A 17,402-nucleotide genomic window follows, 5' to 3' on the forward strand; every position below is an offset into this window, starting at 1 on the left:
TTGAGATTTATGAACCCTGTGAACGCTGCAGCCGAAGCCGAAGCCGAAGAAAAACCACAGACAAGGCAGGACCAATAAGCGGCACTGGAGGCTGCCCGAAATTATATGCTTTTAGGGATAACTTTAATGCGATCTGGTAATTTTATTGAGCGAAATAACAGGGAGGCGGCAGCAGCCGGCCCAGCGGCATCCCGAACCGTAGCTGCCAATTTGCTGCCCCATCAGGATTGGTGCCACTGCCCCTGCCCCCGCTCCCCGCTCTCACTGGAGCCTCTTAATTTGTGACAATAAACTAAGCCATCGGCTGGCCTTTGAAAGGAAGTCAAGTTGCCGGGAAAATACTTGGCCAAAGGAGCAAAAAATTATGAAATGCAATTTGGAAAATATTTGCAATTGGTTGCGCGGCCATTAAATTGCCTCCGACTCCGACTTCGACTCCGACTTGGAGTCCGAAAAAAAGCGAAACGAAACGGAATGAAATGAAAGGCAGCAATAATAAGTAATCATAATAATTGCGGCGAGAGGCGCTATAAAAACCCAAGAGACAGAATGCTGGGGAGAAAGGGAGGACTGGGACCCGGGAAAAACGAGTTAATTAAGACGTTTTGCCCATTGACCGTTACAGGCGGCGTGGCGTATACGCAATTAAAGAGTCTCAAGCACTCCACCAGGCATTCAAAATATGAAGAAAGCTGCCTCGGAAGCGGCGACATCCACCAGCGATCCACCGATCCAGCGGAAGTTTACTTAATTACGCAATGCCTTTAACAACAATAATAATAATAATGGACGCGGTTGAGGGAAGTCCATCCCATCCATCCAGAGGGATGGGCCAGAAAATGGCTTTCTCAGCGAAACGAAAGAATAATGCCAAAAGTATGAACAGGAAGTGAATTTGTAATATTCTGTATTTCAGATTACTCGCAATAAAGAGCCTTTTCTGGACTGATCCTGTAAGTGTTACTAGCTCGAACCAGAGGTAAACTTTATGGATGAAAGATCTCTATATGCGGTACTAGTCCCTGGAAAGTGGTAGTTCATTGAACTACTTCCATGAATACCACTATTCCACTATTCAAGAAAGAATTTCCGGCCCCTGCGCGCGCTTGCTGATGGAACCACGTCAAGTACTCTTCTGGCTAATGACTTACATTGAACTTTAACCCGCTTCTAGAGACAGGCATTGGGCAGGCTTGGTTAGCCATGGCTTCGGAATAAAACACCTTTACAACAGCAACAAAATGGCAGGTAGCACTTGAAGCTTAATTGCCTATTAGCAGGAGCTGCAGCAGCCACAGACACGACCTCTCCGGGCCACAAAAACAATGCCACAAAAGAGGGAAAAAAGATGCAGGCTGCAAAAAAGCAGCATGGCTGCTGATCCGAGAGCCGAGCCTCGACTCAAGTGGGAGTTGCAAGCCATTGGCAATTAAGTGCAAGCCAATCAAGCGATTTGTACATGCCCAACACTTACACATGCCAAAGTGCCCCAGCCCCAGTCCGAGTCCGAGACCAAGAGCTGGGGCTGCAGATGAAGACCAGTCCCAGGCCCAGGCCCAGATCCAGACCCGGCCAAGAGTCAGACTAAGACCAAGACCAAGACGGGGAGACGAAAACTCATTTGGACCTGGTTGCCCGATGATCTGGCCGGCCAGCAGCCCCACGGGCGGCGGTTGGCCAACAGCCAATGCGCATTGACTCTCTTTTGACGCCTTAAGCAAAACGCGCTATAAACTTTAATTAAGACATAAAGCAGTTTTAACTATGCACTAAAAGCCAGCCCCAAAGAGCCAAGGCAAAAGTGAAAGAAGGGCAACGTTCGTGTACGCGGTACCCGTACCCGGCACCCGGCACCCGGCTGGCCACCCGAACCACCGCCCAGAGATGGGACTCTGTTCCGCACGAGGCGGTCACGACGATGCTCAAGTTTAAGTGCCCTACGTGAAGGGCATTAAATCCTCAACGGAACTTTAAGTATTACATTAGAAGAGATACCACAGATAGAGTGGCGAGAACAGGTATGAACAGTGCTGCATGCTATGGGGGTGTGACTGAACAAATTGCGTAAATCATTTTCATAAATATACTACTTTCACACGCCTAAGACAGCACACCGGAGAGAGAAGCAGCTGACGATTCGGGGGAATCTATTAGAGATGAAGATGCTCGTGTTCTCCAAATGCATCCGGGTTCTATATTTCACTTATGCTCCACTGAAAGAAAATACAGAAGGGTCCTAAGACCATGCCTTACAACTTTCTTGAGTTACTACTAAAAACATTTTGGGAGCTGTCTAACGAAAGTCTTTCGAATGATATTGAGAACTTTCCCCATTTTGTATTTGTATGTAATTCCTAGTTTTTTTTAAGATCTTATATATTCACTTAAAATATTAAATAGTTATAGTTAGATGTAAGTGGTGCAAATATAATGTGTAGGTCTTCGGGGCTCAGGGCTTTTTTTCTCTCAGTGTATACTCGAAGCGGAATAGGTTCTTCTAAGAATTATTCCTCTGAATTTTTTAACCTAATAGTTTGCCTACTCAAGTTTGCTATTTAAAATATCTATTGGTGATGGAAAATTATAAAGTCTTAGTCCAGTTTTTAAAAATGTACAAAATTATATTTGACTTCCCACATAACTTTCCGATTGGGATAACAGCATTCCACTTCGGAACTCTTGTAAAATAGCGAAAATACTTTGTGGAAATTCCGGAGCCCCATGGGCAACATCGTTTGAGTGCCGTGCCTGTGCCCGTGCCCCCAACCCGGCTACAGGCACAGCATTGGGTATGCCACCAATCTCGGGCACTCACTCACTAGCGGCATTGGTGCTCACCGAGTGGCCGAAACAGCTTCATCTGTGCAGTTGCTGTGCTTTTTGCAGTCGTTACAAGCGCTCTCAAATCGCTAACCAATTAACTTGGAAAGTTCACGAAACTGCAACCGCGCAGCGAGCACTAAAAATCGACACATAAAATAAAGTTATAAGAATGCTGGGAGAGACGAGTACGAGTACGGCAAACGAGCCATCAGATGAAGGATGCCTGTGGATGTGGATGTGGATGTGGAGATGAGGATGAGGATGTGTGGTGCTCAGGCAGACAACCGGTCGAGTGGTCCAATGGTGGAGCGTCAGGCGGTCAGTCAGTCGGTGGCTCTGGCTGTGGCTCTGCTTGAGTGGATTGTCAGTCAGCAGCGATTTAACGTGGCGCACATTATTCATTCCGTACGTTTTTATTACTTCATGTTCGTGTTATTTGTAATTTTAACAAGATAATTTTGCTCAAGCATTTAATGACAAGACGCAGACGACCAACTGGAACCGACTCGAGAAACAGCAGCGCGGCAGTCAATTTACTTGCACTTGCTGATGATCACTCCTTGCGGGGACCAGGTGCTGTCTACATATATGCTGAATATGCTGTGTGCCGTGTGTATGTCTGCGTATCTGTATCTGAAGGATACACATGTACGAGCGGACATTTAATTGCCCTACGGTGGAGAGGAAATGTATGCAACGGCCAAACAATTCATGTGATTTTTATGCTGCCAAACCAATTATGGCAGCCTTTTTTCCTGCCACTCGTGGGATCGTCAGAGTTCAGAAGAACAGAGTACGGGTACGGCTGCTCTAGCTCAACTTAATTGGCAAAAATATTAAATCAGCATTTTGCACAGCCAATTTGTAAGAAAAAACGCCAACTGCCAACGGCCAAGAGCCAAAAGCCTGACTGGAAACTGGCAATGGCCAGAAGCAGTCAAAGAGGCAACAGGCCAACTGCATAATGAAGCCATCAACCAAGCCTCGAACTCGAACTGCTGGCACTGGCACTGGCACTCCATGCCACGCCTGACAGCCGCCTCTTAAACATCCTTCTGCTGCTTCCACGAACGCTTCAGATCCATCCTCGATCGCTGGCCCAGGCCCGGGCCCAGACCCAGAGCAATTGTTTGAATCATCCAATAAATATGCGGCTGGACAAGGGTCCGTTCCCTCCACTCTCCTTGGCCAGATCGTTTATCAAAATCTGCAGCCATTGTGGCCAAGGGACACCATTTTCGCCCGTTCGCTTTTCCCGGCATTCAAATTCCTAGAACAATGAAATAATTCCATAAATTCGATCGCTATTTAGCGTGGCGTTGGCCACCATTTTTGACCAGTCACCATCTTTGGCAACACCAACATCAGCAACAAATATGACCACAACAAGAAAGCTCCTCCTACCTGATTGCCCGCTGGTAGGCGTTGCCCAGTCCCGATCGTTTGGGAAACAAGTTTTCGTGGCTGAAAGCAGCAGACAACAACTGACGGCCAAACTTGTTGGCCAAAACAGGTTCTGGCCTGGTCTGCATGTTTCTCTTGGGGTAGGGAGATACGTAGGAGGGAGATACCCAACTCAACACGAGGGCTGTAAAGTTGGCCAGTGTATGGCGCTCGCCGCTCGCAAAATGTTGGCTAAAATGTCTGGCACGGTTCGATTTATGGTCAGTAACAGTTGGCCTGAACGTCGAATGGGTTTTCCACGCCGACTGGGCCGTTGGGTTGGCCATGTTACTGCCAGCATTGCCGTCGGCACTTACATGTTCGCACCATGACCATTCGATCTCATTTACGTCAATTTAGTGTCATTCGATTCGGGTGTTTATCTATTTATATAATGGCCACAACATGTCGGAGGGGACTGGGACTGAGACTGAGACTGGAACTGGGACTGCTGTTTCCTGAATGTCTCCCAAGTGTTGTGTGTCTTTGTGATTTTTTTTTGTCTTTTAAATGTGTCTGTGTGTCAGTTGGTGGTATCATTGATTCGGGGAGTTTCCCTGGCATTGGGGTGTTTATTTGATCAGAGGTGCTCTGCGAGGCAGAATATTGCTAGATATATACCATATATACAATCTATAATGCATTCATAAATCCCAGAGCAAGTCTATGGAATGTCAAGGATATCTGGTGGTGCTATCAACCAATTCACATACCAATTATCTCCATTGGAGATTTTATACAACCTGATTATACAAATTTTATCAAAAGACAATATAATCAGTGATCTCTGCCTTAAGATGACACAAAAGTTTCCAATGCAGATCCAAATATAAAGGTCTTTGTCTCTTCTGTACCATCTGTCATTCGAAAGATAACAGCATATACAGATACAGATACAGAAATTGTATTTATAATTAATTAAATGTTGTTCATTTGTAAAGTGAGATGCAATTTCTGCCATTTAAAATAAGTTATAATTCACACCAGAGCAGAGCTTCAGCATTTTTCCACAGAACTTTCCTGGCGAACACTTTCAATGGCCACCGATCCACCGTTCCACCGCCCAGCCATTATCATAATTTGTTTACACACAGGCAGGCATATTAATGGCAAATTCCCTGCCGCTTCAGCCCATAAATTAATAATAATTTCATAGAATCAACTCTTTTATAGATAAACGAAAAAAATTAGCTATAATTACAAGCGGCAGCGATTAAGTGCATCATAACACGAAGGCGCCGCAGAGCGTCCAAGCTCCTTCCAGGGGCATGGCTGTAGCCGGGCTCCCTCTTTGGAAACGAACCCGAACTGATCAAAACCGAACCGAACAGAGGGGGGGGAGATGGGGAGAGAAGAGAACCCCAGAGGCAATTCCTTGAGGCAATGTCGAGGGCAATTAAAACGAGCAACGGCGCGCAAAACGCACGAAATGGAATTAAAAAGGCATCTTGTTATTAATTAGGGAGAACAGTAGCTGACAGATATAAAATGTTTGCTAATTTGAGATATACCTACCTACTATATATATATGTATGTATATACTTATATACACCAGAAAATGTATACCCCTTTTGCGGCTTCCTCGCATTCGGTCAAACGAATTTCGCGATAAAGCGAATTTCAATGTCTTTAGCTTATAATTGGGCAAATTCAGAGACGCAGCGACAAAGGCAGACGGCAGACGGAAGACGACGAAAAGATACAAGATACATTGGCGGAGGATGGCTCTCTCCTGCTGCTGCCACTGCCACAGCCACTGGCACTCTGATCCGCTCTATCGTTAATATTTCGAAATTCCATTTGTCCTCAGTTTCGTTTCGGCCGATTGCTATCAGTGTCGCCTTCGCCCCAGAGTGCCTTTGCCCTCTCGTTCCGAGGAGCTGGGGATTTTATAGTCGAAATTAATTAACATAACTTCCGTTTTGCCGAAATGCTTATTATGCCCCTGCTAATTGGGTATCTGGTGCCTTTGAGCATTGTTCTATGGCGGGACAAAGAGATTCAGATTTGGCTTCCTTCCAAGTCGAAAACTCATTTTAGACTTTCGCTTTTTTGGTCGAACTAGTTGCCCAATGGCTTCGGCTTATGCCCATGTTTATCACACTCTCGGAATTGATATTTACGAGTATTTTTATTGAATATTGTACGAGTATTTCTGAATTTGAAATTCTTGGCTTTTATCGGAGCGCGGCGATCGGAGAAACAATACAACGACGCGTGCAAATTGATTTTCGCTTTTTGCATGCAAATTTCAATCAAAATTAATTAGTTAACATTTTTATTGTTGTACAAATGAGCAAAAATTAATTTGCATGACTATTAAAAGGAATGACTTTCGTGCAATAAATAATGCCAACAACATCGACCGAGCGAGCAACAGAAACAACAACAGCAACAACAACAGCAACAACAACAGAAATCAGAGAGCGAGTGAGCAAAACTGTAAAAATCTACTTTTTTAAGTTAGGCATAAAATAAATAACAAAAACAAACCTCAACAGCAAGAAAATCCAAAAAGTCTCACAAAAACCGAAGATGAAATGCTCTATTTTGGGCATTTCTCGGTTGTCTTAGCAGCTGATGATAAATGCACAAATTAATCAATAATTCTAGAGCTACAATTTCTGTATCAATATCTGTAGAAAAAGTATCTTGAATATTGTTAAAACATGTCTAAAATGGAACATACTCAACCATATGGGTAGGGTATAGGGTATATTCGAAGCCCGCTTTACACCTGAAGCGACCCGAGAGGTGCGCTGCGATGGTGGCGATGGTGGAGCGAAATTTATGAGTGCGCTACCACAAAACTACAAAACTATCGGGTTACAAGGCAACAACAAGACAACCTACAACATGTTCGGATCGGGGCATGAGGCCCGAAGAGCCGCCCATATGCTGATGATGTTGAACGTGGCAAGTGTGGCTCCGTCCGTGCCTCTGGCAGTGTCGCCACAAAGTGGCACTGGCATTTTGTTGGGGAATTTACCGATCTGTGCCTGTGTGTGGGGTGGACTGACCCAATTGGTTGAGCTCTTTATGTGGCACAGACACTCGCATTTGGACAAAACACTTTACGAGCTTGATCGGGCTTATCAGCCAGATCAAAATACATGTCTTCGTGATAACAAATGCCAAGTCGAAGGGAAATCGATCGATAGGGGGCAGCAGACAATGCCAAGACCTTGCATAAAATTATAAACCATCTTTAATAGCCGGCAAAACAGGCTTACGAAATCAGTAAATCTTTGCATTTCTCAGGCGACAAATGACCAGAGAAGAGAGTGACAAGCCCCAAGGCGAGCCCATAAAACCAATTAGTGAAACAAAAACCCCGAAAAAACCGAAAGTTCTCTCCACCAAAAAAGTGCCTGCTACCGTGCACGCAATGGGCAGGGAGGGAGCTTTAAATTGGAGTATCGACGGCGGATGATTAACAATCGCTCGCCTCTTGCGAGCCCCACACTCGTACATATATCAAAATCGGAACGATAATTTTATGCCACCAAATCAGGGAGAACATGCAACACGGACACGGACGCGGCCGCGGACCCAGTAGCGGCCATTCAACTACCCAAATAGTTGTTAATTAAAACAAGATTTTGTGTCTTACTCGTTTTCCGATATCTGGTGGGGCTTTTCTCTGGCTCTGTCTCTGTCTCTGGCTGAGTTTTCCGGGAATCAATTAACGAACGTTGCTGGCTGCACATTAACCAATTAACTGCTAATCTAATTTTATAGATACATAGATACCCGTAGAAAAAAACGAAGACCAGCCCCAACCAAGAGGAAGGAGCAGACTCAAAGACATCAACGTAAATCTGAGCAGGTCTCTGCTCCCCGGATGGGTAGCGGCTGAGTTTTCAATATTATCAATGAAATGCAATCCCAAAAAAAAAACTAAAATAAAGAAAATCCCGAAGAGACGGAGACGGAGAAGAAGAAAAAACCCTTTAACTAATTAGCATTTTTCACTAAATTCCCAAAGTCCAATTAAAAAACACGAAAACACGACGTTAAGAACAGAGCGATAATTTACCTACATCAATGAGTTTCATTATGCCACAGCCACAAACTACGAATGTATCCGTATCTGTATCTCACCGTTCCTACTCGTGTGTGTGTGTGTGTGTGTATTTGAGGAGATCTTTATCTGCATCTCAAAATGTGACTATAGAGGGGACTGTCCGCGAGACGAGCTCTGATTTCACAGCATGCGGCGCATCGCAGACCCACACGATAGTTTTCATTGAATGTCATTCATAATTAAAAACAAAACTTATACCAATATGTCAAGCATAATTTTTATTTGAATGGCCCCAAAGACCCAGGCCCAACGAGAAGGAGGAGGAGACAGACCCAAAAGGGAGTTGGCCCATAAATTTCTGGGATAATCGACGCAATGTTGAGAAATATTCTCACCTCCGATCGTAAGAATGTAGCTTCCTGAGGAGGCCCAGCCACGAAGGGAGACGAGCCAAATTAACATTTCTGTTGCCTTTTGGTCTCTCTTATCCGTTTGTTTGGATTAATTTTAAATTCAGTTTGTCCCTGCCCCTGCCCCTGCTTCTGCCTCCGACTGCTGCATTCTAGTATTAATTACTTTGGCTTCCGAAATCGAATTTACATATTAAAGTCGTTTTAAGGCAACCACGATTCGTATCGTGCGCGAAGAAATCAAGCCGGGACGGGACTCAGGGTGCAGCTGCAGCCCCAGTCCTCAGTCCTCAGTCCCCGGTCCCCAATCCCCGGTCCTTGTGCAGTCTTTTGGTGCAGCAGGTTAAATGGAAATCAAGCAGCGCCAGCACCACACCAGCACCAGCTCTGGCGGACATCTGAAATCAATGGGATCCAGGGCGAGCTCATCGACGACCATTTCACAAATCGATACAACCGGGAGGAAGAGGCATGGACAGGGACAAGGACAGGGACAGGGACCGGGGCAGGGCGAGGTCGCCAAGTGTCGACTGTGGGCTGCCTTTTGTTTTGTCTTCTTTTATTTTAATTTTTATTTTAATTGGAACAACATAATTCCTAGAAGTTCGCACGAACCAACCACAGTCAGATGCAGAGTCAGACTCAGATTCAGACTCATACCCAGACCCCTGTAAGAGCCACAGTAAAGATCTGCTAATGGAGTTCGTTTGTTTGGTTTTCGGTTTGGTCTGGTTCGGGCTTGGGCTTGGGTTTGGGTTTGGGTGTCATGCGCTGTGCCGGCGGAGACCCAATCACCATGAGGCCATCGTAAATTACTCGATCGTGTGTCTGGTTAGGCCCCAGGTAGGCCCTGTCCTCGCCCAGGCCCGGCTTGGGCCTGGGGCTTGGGACTGGTGCTGGTGCTGGCTGAAGAAAAGAGGATTGAAAACAATTAAAAAATTGGCAAACACGAATCGATTGTGATTACAGTAAATTGTTGTCAAATTAGCTGCAAAATGAGGAGGAGAGAGACAGAGGACCCTGAGTGTGATAGAGAGGGAGAGATCTGCTGAACTGTGGGTGAGTGGTGGCCCGAGTGGGTGTGGATAGGATGAGCGATGTGCGAGTGCCTTTAGCTGATAAAACTGGGTGCGGAGTGGCTAAGAGAAAGTTGAACCCTGAGTAACAGAGTGGTTCAGCGAGTAGATCACATCTCAGACAGTTCTCCTTGGGATAGATCAGGACAGAGACTGATCAGCGAAGAGCTTAGAGGTGGAAAGGGCAATGAATTCTCAAGAGAATGCCCGGGGCAATGTCAAAATTGAGGGAATGATCTGATGATCGGAATAGAGCAGGTTGAAAGATCAATGGCATAAAAGCAAAAAGAGAGTGGAGCTTTCAATTTGAATCACAAATCTCTTGAAGATCCTCAACGAAAGATCAAAACAGAAAGATGATCATCCCCAAAAAGACTGATCACTGATCAGTGAACAGAAATAATTAGCAGTGAAATCCATTAGAGATTTGTATTCCCAAAGAAACTTCGGATAATCTAACAACAATCTCTTGCCATATTCCCAGAAAAGTAGACCCAAAACTCGGCTGACAACATAATTACAACAAAATATCAATAATCCCCAAGTGATCCAAGGGACCCATGGAGTTATCTCATGAAATCAACATATCAAAACAAACAATTATACCTATGTATCTACGGAATGTATCTATCATAAGCCAAGCACAAGCACTCAGAGAGAGGGGGAGATACAGATACAGATACAGATTGATCGATCATGAGACGAGACAAGATTGGGAGAGTCAAAGTCAGGCAGTTGAAATAATTATGAAATGTCAAACTTGTGTTCGCGCTCGATTACGCCACTTGACATGGCCAATTAATCTCGGCTTAATTGGTTTGTGCCACAACAAACAGGCATTGACTCTGAGACTGAGATACAGATACAGCACAGATACAGATACAGATACAGATGGAGACTGGGACACGGCACGATCGCACCGCACCGCACCACATCGCATCCCATCCCATTCCATCCCATCGATATTGATGTGCATTCGCCTCTGATTTTGTCTCTTTTTGTGGCGCGACTCCTGCTGCTGGCTGGTGGTTCCTCGAAATTTGTCATATTTACCGTCGGACAAGTGATCGATATGCGTTGAAGGTTGGCCCCCAAAAGGGAGGCCCGGGGGCCCTGGGAGGATGGCATCGTTTTTCTGCCCAGAACCAGAACCGGACCGGAATCGCGATCCGAGGATGGGGGCCAGCACGGCCCGGCCCGCCGTCGCTTGTAGACATTTTATCAGATTCTTTAATTGCGTAAAACATTTTTGGATTCTTCACGTACGAAATTCCAAAACACCGTAGCTTGTTAAAATTCTTCTATCACTGAGCACAGCGGAGGCTGTATCTGTATCTGTATCGGTATCGGTATCTGTATCTGTGCGGGGGTCTGTATCTGTATCTGCTGCTGCTTATGTGTGTGTGTATGCTCTGAAGAGACGGACAAAAGGCGACAGAAAATCGAAATCAACGATCGAAAGAGACAGCCAGCGGCAGGCAGCCAGAAAGAGATGGCTGGCATTGCGATGTGGAACGTACGAAACGCCAATTAAGAAATTGACAAATTAAAGCTGAATGCTTTTTATAATCAAAACAGACAAAGCAAATAAGCCCGGCCAGAAGTGGTAGCAGCAGCAGACTGTGGCTGTGGCCAACAACTTGTTCGAGGTTGTTTAAGAAATTTATGAATTTTTATTATTTTTATTGCCGCACACGAGCATGAGGCTCCCCCGACAAGTGTCTCTCTATCTCTCGGTGGACAGAGTTTTGTTGTTTAATTTGTAATATATTAAACATTTTTGCATATTTTATATATACCTATTTGTACATATATTCCGAGGAAAATAAAAAGAGGATAAAAAACTTTCTATTTTAGGTGACTGGCAGCAGCTGTCGTGGTCTTGGTCGTGGTCGTCGTCGTTCGGTAGCAGCCAATCGGCAGCGGCAAATTAACGCAACGGCTTGTTACAGACGCGTTTTACAATCTCGGCGCATTTTTTTGCTGGTTTACTGCTTGCTGGCTGCTGGTTGCAGGTTGAACGTTGCACGTAGCAGGTTGCAGGCAATCAATCGATCAACCGATCAAGCGATCAACGAGCGAAAGCTGCATCGCTTTCGGCCATGTCAAAGTCCTTAGCCACAGCAGGAAGGCAGGCAGTCCGGCAGGGAGTCCGGCAGTCTGGCAGTCCGGGAGTCAGGAAGACAGGACGAAGACCAATCGATGGCCAACGATGGCTGCTGCCTGCATTCGCATTCCGAAATGACAAAACAGTTAAAAAATAATTAATTGCGTTGCCTTAAATGGCCTAAAGCGGTTTGGCTTTTTGTCCCTCCCGTTGCTGCAGCTTTTTGCTGCTGCTGCTACTCCTTCTGGCTCTGGCTCTGGCTCTTGTTTGCAAGCTGCAACAACCACAAGAGGAGCAACAAGTGCGTTGCTGGTTTGCTCGCTCATTGCCCATTTTGGCCATTGTTTTTATTGCCCGCCTGGACGGGGCTATCGGCCAGCAGCCAGCAACCAGCAGCCAGAAGCCACTTTAGGGCTTATTAATGATGGATTCTCCTCAATTCCCTCGCGACTTTTGTTTTATTGCGCAATGCGGCAAAGGCACTTTTTCCCCCCCAAAAATGAAAATGATGATGAGGTTGGTTCGGGTTTGGGCTTGGAGTTGGGGTTTGGGGCTTACAAACAAAGAGCCCGAATGTATGTCAACGGGTACAGTCGTTCGTCCGTCTGTCTGTCTGTCAGTCCTGCATGACAAATGAACAATGCGGGGAGAGGCTCTCTGGTGAGAGCTCGCTACTAAACGTTTTGGCAGCTTGGCGACTAATTTGGGCCAACACAATGATGATTCCGAGGATGATCATAATGTGGCAGCCACATGGTCGAAGGGGGCTCAATAAAAGGAATTAAGAGTAATTTCTCCAAGATTAACAGTGCATTTATTGAACGAATGTCGGATCAGGCTTTCGAGTTATCTATCTATTGTTCTGTAAAAGGGATAGTTATAGATAAATATAAAGGATAAAGGAATCTGTTACATGAAGCTATCTTGCACTTATCGAATAAAAGTAGGACAGTGTCACCTATCGAGCGAATAAATGCCAGAAAAAAACCTTTTCCAATGCATTTATTTTTGCATTTGGAATCCGATACTTATATAAACTAAACCTTAATATAAATCACGATTCTTATCGCCTCCCGAGTGTAACAAATAACAAATTTTCACTTTTACTTAACAAATGATCTCAGACGGCGACGAACCCCGAAAAAACACAACATCAAGATCGAATAGCTACATCTCGATCGTTATGGCTTTGTAAAGTATCTATAACGGCTTAACGCGCTGACTTCCAATAACTTGAGACCAAAATTGGCAGCCACAGGGCCAAGATATTTATGTAAACAGAGAGGGGGAAAAAGTTGGACAACGCCCTAGAGATTACCGATCAGTGATCGACAAGCCAGAGAGTCAATGCATTAGCGATAAATTTCAATCAAATCCGGTCCGATCCGATCCGAAACAACACACAAAAACATTTCCCCCACTCTGAAGAGATCCGATCAGTCGTTGCATAATTAGAAAACATCTAAATTTTGTTTTGTTATAGAAATAGTTCTTCGTTTTTTTTCTTTTTTTTTGAGAGCACTAAATTAGATTTACGATTCTCGATCAAAGCAGCCAACGCATGGATCGCAATTAAAATCAGCTTAATAATTCTCCAAGAAAGGAGACAGACAGGCAGGCAGACAGATGGAGGGGGGGAGGGAATTTCTAAAGTGTGATAATAATTTTATGAAAGAACCAAACGAGGCAACAAATCAATTCAACATAATGCCAATAAAAAACGATTTGAGGAAGGCATTTACATTCATGAACATAAATCTTGGCCAGGGCACAATGCTAAAAAGATTTCAAGAGAGAGAACCGAAAGAAGACATCCAACAATTTCATTATGAGGCCATGAATGAATGCCTCGAATGAATGGATGAATGAACGAGACTAGATTCTGTTTTTCGGGTTTATGGATGGTGGTGCCCTTTATTGTTGGGACCATTTTGGCGGCGAGTCGGTTGGAGGACCTCACAATTGGTTGAGCGCATTACGGGCGATTAGGTGTTAAACACACAATTCGTTGGGCATTTCCTAAATTGTCTGACATAATTTATGGCCCGTGGAACATTGAGGCTAGCCCTTGTCCCTAAGCGAGGGGGTTACAATCAAATCAAGAAAGAAACAGAGAGATGCAGGTAGTACCCACCGTGGTGGTCATCCCCATCACCATCCCACTCTACCCTCCGTTTTCACTCAAGTGCAAATCCTGAACATGCGCCGCTGGACACTCGACTGGAATCGCAATGCACCAGCGGCGAGGCTTTCCCTGGCGCCTTGGCGCCGCAATTAAGTAGAAATCATTAAAGTTAAAGTTTAAACCAGAATAAAAATACAACAAAAAAAAACATACACACTCCGAAATTAAGGTTAATGTAAGCCCGGGTCTGCTAATTAAGATATGGATGTCTGAGCCCGTACGCTTCACTGGATCCACTGGTCCTCCGTCTCTGTCTCCGTTCCACACCCCCGTTGCGGTCCGATTTCTCCACCTTTCGACAAGTCATTGAGCTGTTAAATTTATTTAATGCCTCACAATGGAGTCGAACATGTTGCCACTGGCTTTATTATTAATTTTTATTGCTGTGCGATTGAGACAAGTTAATTTTGTGTCCGTTCTTATTCTGGAGAAACGGGTGCCTGTGCCTCGGCCCCGGCACCTCTTGGCTGCGTCACGGATTCCCATGATCCGAGGACCTGCGCAGCAACCTGCTGCGCTTTTGTCTGCAACCCCTCGAACATCAAGTGCCGGGTCCTGCCTGCCCAGGCTCGTCCTTTTCTCTCGCTCAATGAATGTGGCCCTTCATTCATGCCTCGAGAGTTTCCATTCACCTCGCAGCACTGCCGGGCTGTGGGTGTGTCCCAAATGGATTACACTAATGCGCTTGTTGTCCTGTGTCCAGCCCAGCCCGGCAATTTAATGCACTCACCGCACTCGCACTCGAGAGATCGACCGAGGGAGAGAGGATTTAATGATGTTCCCATCAAGTTCAAGTACTCGGTGTCGGCGAATTCGCAAAAAGGATTTTCGGTTTTGTTACGAGAACAACAAAATCCTTTCATATGTTTCAAGAACCCTTCATATTTCATCATGTCACAAAGTCAGAGACACTTGAGAGTGGCCAGAAGTGTCTATTGTCGCCAGATCTCTTGTCCATTCCAGTTCCACGTCTGCCACTGATCCTCTTCAAGCGTAGGTGAGCGCACGAGCCGACTATAGGGTGCTCCCTATGACTAAGCAGATCTCGAGATTCTGGAACTGATGCGCTTAACTCTTTGACTTTGTTTCGGCCAAGAAGATCAGCCCGAGCTGAGACCAAGACAACTTTGAACATGGCCTTTATTTGAGTTGATCTTTTACACGACTAAAACTAAATTCGATCGGTTTACTTGCGGTACCACATCTGAAGGGTACGCATGCGGCGCACCTTCTTCTGCAACTGCAGAAGGCCGTACAGCAGGGCCTCGGCAGTGGGCGGGCATCCAGGCACGTAGATGTCCACTGGGACAATCCGGTCGCAGCCGCGCACCACGGAGTAGGAGTAGTGGTAGTACCCGCCGCCGTTGGCACAGCTCCCCATCGAGATGACCCAACGCGGCTCCGGCATTTGGTCGTACACCTTGCGCAGGGCCGGCGCCATCTTATTGGTCAGCGTTCCGGCCACGATCATCACGTCCGTCTGACGGGGCGAGGCGCGAAAGACCATGCCAAAGCGGTCCATGTCGTAGCGAGGGGCTGCAATGTGCATCATTTCGACGGCACAGCAGGCCAGGCCAAAGGTCATCGGCCACAGGGACCCCTTGCGGCCCCAGTTCAGCAGATCGTCCAGTCGGGCCAGCGTCCACTCCGACCAGGAGTTCTGGTTCCGTCCGAAAGGAGAGTAGCCCCGCTTGGCCGGCTTCTGGCGGACGTCATCGTACACCGGCATGGTCTTCTGCTCACGAATCCAGAGAGAGCCGACAGCCGGTCCACGGGGCAGCAGCATCACTGCATTCTTATACATTTTGAGGGAGCTAAACATTCTGCTGGATATTGAAAGTAATAATTTGTTATTTAGTCGGGACTTTGAAAGAATTCTCTTACATTTTACTGCTTGCGTTATTTGTTACGAGTTTGACTGGGGTTTTACTACGTACGGAACACAGATTTGTGAGAATAGATAGATACGAATCGATTGAGTCAAGTTTTAAAGGTCACTAGATTGTCACAGCCTATTATTAAACAATTTCTTTCCTTTTCCTAATTTTTCCAATCACACAGAACTAGAGATGGGCTCGGACCCTTTTTTTTTAGGGCCGGAAATCAAAAGCTCCAAAAATATCGACTACACTATCGATATTTCGCATACAGTGGCCATATGAAAAAAAGAACCAAGTTATCCAAACTAATATTGAAAAAGGCGATGCAATTATCGTCTAGTAATTAATGTTTCATGTTAATCATTTCCATTAGGTCTCCAGCTGGTCTCAAAAAAATACTAGTGAGCTAAACTCACACTCAAGTCTAGTGGAATACTAGAACGGCCAGGAAGCCCTGCCCATCTCTAGAATCATCAAAAATGTGAACTTGTAATTAAAATTCTTTCTAAGTATCTCCTCTCCTTCTTTGTCCCCTAATCACCATTATAATGAACACCTATACATTGTAAATATGTACAACCATTCGGCGTTAAAATCAATCCAAAAACTTGAACACTCAGAGGCACTGGGCCTGGGCGGACAGCGAACAGGAATCGTTAGACTCATAAATACGCATGAAGCATCCATTCATACAGCATCCCATCCCAATCCCGTCCCAGCGAGATCTTTTAAAGGAAATTATTAGCTGATTGCAGCAGCAGCCCCCGCTACCTTGGAGCAGATGGATCCGCGCGGAGCTTACGCAATCGATTCACGGACTCATTACGGAGGCGAAGACGGAGCGTCACCGATTCATGGAGTCATGGCGCTGGCGCAGCTGGCGTCAATACCCAGAGCCAGTTATTTTATATATATAAATATATGGTTTTTTTGTGGCTTTTAATTAACGCTTTTGCACAATGCTTGTCTAATTACGCCTATGGTGCCAGAGGCACGACAACAAAACGGCACAGACTACTAAATCATCAATATTGTCAGCAGCCGCAGTGGCAGTGGCAGTCGCAGTGGCAGCCACAAGCAGCAGCAGCTGGCAAAGAATCCTTCAGGATGAGAGCAATAGAAAAACTGTTGGCTGGCAGACAACGACAACAGCAACATCAAGCAGACAGCAGAGGGTAGAGGGTAGATGGTGGACGGCAGACGGGGAACACATTTACCGACTACGATCATCGCATGGCAATTAGGCATTGGCTGCATTTGATGCATCATTAATTGAATTAAATTTGCATTTAAATGTGCACCTATCCTCTGTATCCTATGTATGAATGGGCTAGAGGGGTTCCCATTCCCATTCCCAGCCACCAGCCACCGTCCACCATCACCAGGGCATCTCTCTCGCTGGATGGTTCCCGGCTCCCAGCTCCCAGTTCCCAGTCAACCCGTCTGCCCTG

At 45.7% G+C, this 17,402-nt stretch overlaps 2 protein-coding genes across 3 annotated transcripts; one reads left to right on the forward strand and one right to left on the reverse strand.

Moving 5' to 3' along the window:
- Nucleotides 1-2,602: 2,602 nt before the first annotated feature.
- On the forward strand, nucleotides 2,603-9,400 carry LOC117183376 (uncharacterized). The gene is made up of 3 exons (XM_033377111.1): nucleotides 2,603-3,228; nucleotides 3,291-3,436; nucleotides 9,328-9,400. The coding sequence occupies exons 1-3, from the start codon at nucleotides 3,043-3,045 to the stop codon at nucleotides 9,398-9,400; spliced, it is 405 nt and encodes a 134-aa protein (XP_033233002.1). The 5' UTR covers nucleotides 2,603-3,042.
- A 5,792-nt stretch (nucleotides 9,401-15,192) lies between these two features.
- Nucleotides 15,193-16,112, reverse strand: ND-20L (NADH dehydrogenase (ubiquinone) 20 kDa subunit-like). Of its 2 annotated transcripts, none has more exons than XM_015183105.2 (2): nucleotides 15,956-16,112; nucleotides 15,193-15,897 (listed from the first exon to the last, which is right to left on the reverse strand). In XM_015183105.2, exon 2 carries the CDS (start codon nucleotides 15,891-15,893, stop codon nucleotides 15,258-15,260), a length of 636 nt encoding a protein of 211 aa, XP_015038591.2. In that variant the 5' UTR covers nucleotides 15,894-15,897; nucleotides 15,956-16,112; the 3' UTR covers nucleotides 15,193-15,257. The 2 variants fall into 2 exon arrangements, with proteins under 2 accessions (XP_015038591.2, XP_001357749.2); XM_001357712.4 differs by having other exon boundaries at nucleotides 15,193-15,894; nucleotides 15,956-16,104.
- Nucleotides 16,113-17,402: the final 1,290 nt, after the last annotated feature.

This window comes from Drosophila pseudoobscura, chromosome 2, assembly GCF_009870125.1.
Source record: "Drosophila pseudoobscura strain MV-25-SWS-2005 chromosome 2, UCI_Dpse_MV25, whole genome shotgun sequence".
NCBI classification, from domain to species: domain Eukaryota; kingdom Metazoa; phylum Arthropoda; class Insecta; order Diptera; family Drosophilidae; genus Drosophila; species Drosophila pseudoobscura.

Excerpts from the sequence above, each read along its gene's own strand:
- ND-20L (XM_015183105.2), bottom strand. The coding sequence starts at position 15,893 with ATGTTTAGCTCCCTCAAAATGTATAAGAATGCAGTGATGCTGCTGCCC.
- LOC117183376 (XM_033377111.1), top strand. The coding sequence starts at position 3,043 with ATGCCTGTGGATGTGGATGTGGATGTGGAGATGAGGATGAGGATGTGT. Across the intron at positions 3,229-3,290 it reads TGGCGCACATTATTCATTCC|CATTTAATGACAAGACGCAG; the intron begins GTACGTTTTTAT and ends ATTTTGCTCAAG. Across the intron at positions 3,437-9,327 it reads GAATATGCTGTGTGCCGTGT|TCAGATGCAGAGTCAGACTC; the intron begins GTATGTCTGCGT and ends AACCAACCACAG.